At 36.7% G+C, this 5,548-nt stretch overlaps 1 protein-coding gene across 2 annotated transcripts in view; it reads right to left on the bottom strand.

Moving 5' to 3' along the window:
• The window catches only part of SRGAP1 (SLIT-ROBO Rho GTPase activating protein 1), a 240,490-nt gene that overhangs the window by 3,921 nt on the left and 231,021 nt on the right, over window positions 1–5,548 (bottom strand). For both annotated transcript variants that reach the window (XM_023520517.1, XM_023520519.1), the window contains exons 20-21: window positions 5,311–5,465; window positions 4,826–5,165 (exon numbers count right to left, since the gene is read on the bottom strand). In XM_023520517.1, coding sequence (XP_023376285.1) covers window positions 4,826–5,165; window positions 5,311–5,465 — 495 coding nt within the window. The remainder of the gene's footprint in view (window positions 1–4,825; window positions 5,166–5,310; window positions 5,466–5,548) is intronic.

The following is a 5,548-nucleotide window of genomic DNA, read 5'->3' as shown; positions in this document are numbered from 1 at the left end:
CAAATGGTAGGATTTCACTTTTTGTAATGGCTGAGCAATATTTCATTGTATATATGAACCATAACTTCTTTATCCAATCGTCTGTTGACGGGCATTTAGGTTGCTTCCATATCTTGGCTATTGTAAATTCTCTTGCCGTGAACACAGGGATGCACAGATCTTTACAAATTAGTGTTTTGGTTTTCCTTAGATAAATACCCAGTAGTGCAACTGCTGGGTCAAAAGGTATATCCATTTTTAATTTTTTGAGAAATCTCCAGATTGTTTTCCATAGTGGCTGTACCAATTTGCATTCCCACCAACAGTGTATGAGAATTCCCTTTTCTCTGCAACACTTGCTGTTCTTTTGATTTATTGATGATAGCCATTCTGACAAGTGTGAGGAAATATCTCACTGTGATTTTAATATGCATTTCTCTGATGATTAGTGACCTTGAGCATCTTTTCATATGTCTACTGGCCATCTGCATTTTGGAGAAATATCTGTTCAGGTCTTCTGCCCATCTTTTAATTGGATTGTTTGTTTTCTTATTGTTGAGTTGTATGATTCTTTATATATTTTGGATATTAATCTCTTATCAGACATATCATAAATGAATATCTTCTCCCATTCAGTTGGTTGTCTTTTTGCTTTGTTGATGGTTTCTTTTGCTGTACAAAAGCTTTTAGTTTGATATAGTCCCATTTGTTCTTCTTTTCTTGCCCGTGGCCAAGAAGATATATCCAAAAAGAAATTACTGTTAGCAATATCAAAGAGTTTACTGCCTATGTTTTCTTCTAGAAGTTTTATGGTTTTGGGTCTTACATTTAAGTCTTTAATCCATTTTTGAGTCTATTCTTGTATACGGTATAAGAAGGTGGTCCAATTTCTTTTTTTTTTTTTTGCATGTATCTGTCCAATTTTCCCAGCACCATTTATTGAAGAGACTGTCTTTACCTCGTTGTATATTCTTGCCTCTTTTGTCATGTATTAAGTGAGCGTATAGGCATGGATTTATTTCTGGGCTCTCTATTCTGTTCCATTGATTATTGTATCTGTTTTTATGCCAGTACCATGCTGTTTTGATTACTGTAGTCTTGCAGTATAGTTTGATATCAGGTAGTGTGATACCTCCAACTTTGTTCTTCTTTCTCAAGATTGCCATGGCTATTCGGGGTCTTTTATGGTTCCATATAAATTTTAGAATTACTTGTTCTAGCTCTCTGAAAAATGCCATTGGTATTTTAATAGGGATTGCATTGAATCTATAGATTGCTTTGGGTACTATGGCCATTTTAATGATGTTGATTCTTCCTACCCATGAGCATTGTATATGCCTCCATTTATTTGTATCTTCTTCAATTTCTTTTTTTAATGACTTGTAATTTTCTGAGAACAAGTCTTTTACTACCTTGGTTAATTTGATTCCCAGGTATTTTGTTGTTTTCGATGCAACTGTAAATGAGGTTATTTTCTTAATCTCTTTCTGCGAATTCAACATTGGTGTAAAAAAATGCCACCGACTTCTAAATATTAATTTTGTATCCTGCTACTTTACTGAATTCATTGATCGGTTCTCGCAGTTTTTTTAGTGGAATCTTCAGGATTCTCTCTATATAGTATCATGTCGTAGGCAAATAATGAAAATTTTACTTCTTCCTTTCCAGTTCGGATATCTTTCATTTCTTTCTTGTCTGAGTGCTGTGATTAAGACTTCCAAATACAATGGTGAAGAGGAGTGGTAAAAGTGGGCATCCTTATCTTCTTCCTGATCTTAAGGAAAATGCTTTTAGCCTTTCCCCATTGAGTATGATGTTAGCTGTAGGTTTGCCATTTATGGCCTTTATTACGTTGAGGTATGTTCCCTCTATTCCCACTTTGCTGAGAGTTTTTATCATAAATGGATGCTGGACTTTGTACAACACTTTTCCTGTATTTATTGATATGATCATATGGTTTTTATCTTTTGATTTGTTAATGTGGTGTATCACATTAATTGATTTACAGATATTGTACCAACTTTGCATACCAGGAATAAATCCAACTTGATCATGGTGTGTGATATTTTTAATGTATTGTTGAATTCGGTTTGCTAATATTTTGTTGAGGATTTTTGCATCAATGTTCGTAAGAGATATCAGCCTATAGTTTTCTTTTTTTTTAATGCCTTTGTCTGGTTTTGGAATCAAGGTAATGGTGGCATCATAAAAGGAGTTAGGGAGCCTTCCTTTTTGAATTTTTTTGGAACAGTCTGAGAAGAATACGTGTTAATTCTTCTTTGAATGTTTGGTAAAATTCGCCTATGAAGCCATTGGGTCCAGGACTTTTGTTTTTTGGGATCAATGTGCATTTTTAATTGTATTTATGGTGATTCCACATGTTGGTGAAAGTGTCTATTTCATTTGTCTTTAGTGTATTTAAGCATTAACTGAAATACATTTGTTTTAATATTTATTTCCTTTTATTTTTCCTTTATATTATGTTCAGAGATTTATACATATTTTTAAATTAGATATGCCATCTATCAATTTATTTCATATAGTAAAGGGAGAATTACAAAGTATTTGTCTCAAAAAGGTGGAGTGTGCTCCATCAATGGATGAATGGATAAGCAAAATTTTATATATGCATACAATGGAATATTATTTGGTTCTAAAAAGTAAGGATATCCTGCCCCATGCTACAACATGGATGAACTTTGAGAATATTATGTTATATGAAATAAGCCAGTCACAGAAAGACAAATACTGTATGATTCCTTTTATATAAGGTAGTCACACTCATAGAAGCAGAAAGTAGAATGGGGAGGAGCAAAAGGGGAGTTGTTCTTCAATGGGTATACACTTTCGGTTTTACAAGATGAAAAAGTTCTGGAGATCTGGTTCACAATGTGAATATGCTTTACTGAACTTTATAATTAAAAATGGTTAAGAAGGTAAATTTTACATTATGTTTTCTAGGATACACATACACAAACGAGGTGGGCTATTGTGTGTTAGGGCAGATGGAGAACCACTTTGCTGGTCTGCTCCAAAGGCTCTTCTTTCACTTACCTCGAACATAACCCTCATGAAACTGCACAGTGGTAACCGATTTCCACATCCATTTCCCTCACTGGATTGTTAGCACCTTCAGGCAGCAGCTGGCTATTGAATTAACTTTGCATTCATAAAGTCTAGCATAGGACCTGGCATACAGTAAATGCTCAATCGAGATTTGCTAAATGAATAAACCAAGACATGATGACCACATATGGATATTGCAGTTTTTTAAAAAAACCTCCATCAGGGATTCTATTGATTTGTTAAATAAAATAATTTGCATGTTTTTTTTTTTTGTATGAACACCATGATGGCAGGCTTAATTGTCCTCATGGGAAAATATGAAGATGAGAGATGGAAAGATAAATAATGAACACAGCTGGAAGCCATTTTGTGAGGATGACATCATTTTTCAAGTGATTACTTTCATATGTGACTTCTATTTGATGCTAAGCATATGGATTTGTTTCTTATAACAAGGATTTGCCCCAGAGAAAATGTACAGAGCTGTGTTTATCTGTTGAGTTTTTGTTTTTATGATTTACAATGAAAGGATTTCCTGGTCCTAGAAGCAAAAGGGTTAAATAGATTTTATATTATGCCTTCCCACCCCAAGGTCCTAATTCTCTCTCTCTCTAACCTAAATCCTATTTCACTTGCTTTTTATAAGCAGTGATATTATGGATTGCTCAAATCATTATTCAGCTATAGTCAAATATCACTGGTTTTAAACAGGCCTCAAAGGGCCCTGTATAGCACTTCAAACAGAGAAAACCAAAAAGGTCAAAAGTCTTTTTGATTTTTTGCAGAAAAATTGTTGTGTACTTAAAATTGGTTTAATTTTTAAAAAAACACATTAAACTCCTCACATAATCTAGTTTGTTATGCAAAATTTGTTTTAGTTAGGACACTGAAAGTGGCTTGGAAATTTGTCATTTCAATACAGGTTTCCTTGGGCGCTTTTTTAAAAAAATAATGCATCTTTAACACTTTCCCATGTTTGTTTTGTTCATTTCTCATTCCCTTTCTTTTTTGAGCTATTTAGTTTTTAAGCTTCAGTGATAGCTGGAAGACGCTTTAGATCACTCAAATGGCAAACCTTGAATCTAGTCACCTCCTTTGTAACTGGCTATACACGTAATTTTCCGATGGCCTATGCTGCAAAAAGAACTAGAGGGTAAAAATGGTAGAACTATGGGAAAATCCATGAATATCGTCTTACAGGTACTTTTACTTTGTCAATTCTAATCGTTAGGAAAAACTACAAAGCCCTTCTCTGCAGTCACTGTTGAGAAGTGAAGATATGCATGCATTCAGGAGTGACAGAGGATCCAGACTTGCTGTTCTTCAAATACGTAACCATTGTTTCTCATATCATTTATTGACTAATCCATCATTTCCTGAGGTGAAAGTATCATCTTTATCATATATTGAAATTTTTGTTTCTGGGCTCTGCATTCTGTTCCATCTGTCTGGTTTACTATCTTTAGAATGTGTTTAGGATCTGGCAGGCCTAGTCCTTCCTCATTATTCTTCTTTGCAAAATTTTCCTGACTATTAGACAATGATACACTTGAATGCCCTGAGTCCTACATTTCTGCTATCTCTCTGTTTAAATCAATGTACTTGGGCCCTTCCCTAAATAGATGGTTCTTCAAAAGAGACTCAAAGTCAGGCCTTAAATTAAAGAATGAGCTAATTTCCTTTCTGTTTTCATTAGTTTGTTCTGTACGAGAAGTCCTCCACACCTCCCTCATCATACCATAGGTACTTACCACGCATTAGTCTATTAAAAGCATCCTACCTGAGCGATTGTCTCTGGGTCCAGTGGCTTGTGGTCATTGAAGCCTGTGTATTGCCCCGATGATGTGGACCTTCTAATAGGAGGGCTGTCAATTTTCTTGAGGGAGTCGTGCCGGCTGATGTTGGTCAGACTGCCGTGGCCAGGCCGGCGCCTCCTCTCCGGACTGTCATTGTTGAGGCCACGGTTCTGCAGCAGGCCCCGGGGGTGACTGGCCAGGTTTGGGGACCCCAGGTCAACTGAGGAGTTGGAAAGAGCATGTGGGGGGTGGAGGGGGCAATGACCATCACTGGTCCGGCCAGGACGCCTTACTGGAGGGGGTGGCTCTCCTCTTTTTCTTTGTCTAGACATACACAGAGAGAAAGTGGGAGAGAGAACAGGACAGCTTATCACACTGGGTAATAATGCAGGGCTGTGGGTACCCATGACTACTCATGGCCCCCTGGAGAAGTGAAGGTTCAGGAGTCCGATGACCAGGCCCCACTTACCTGGACAAATAGCCATCAGGATGACGGTCTGTTGGGGAGTTCATGTCCTTGGACGAAGACTTGTCTTCAGTGACTGGCCCACTGCTGGCCTCACTGTCGGCTTTTTGGCTCAGAGTGTCTGAAAATGTATCATCCCTGAAATAGTGAGAACCAAGAGTCAGAGTCTCTTGTGAGATGAATGGGATACAAAATAATAAGTGATGGCATTTATGTATGAAAATCTCTTAACAGAACTTTT

This window comes from Pteropus vampyrus, unplaced genomic scaffold (genome assembly GCF_000151845.1).
Source record: "Pteropus vampyrus isolate Shadow unplaced genomic scaffold, Pvam_2.0 Scaffold9, whole genome shotgun sequence".
Taxonomy (NCBI): domain Eukaryota; kingdom Metazoa; phylum Chordata; class Mammalia; order Chiroptera; family Pteropodidae; genus Pteropus; species Pteropus vampyrus.
This window is presented reverse-complemented; position numbering and strand designations above follow the sequence as displayed.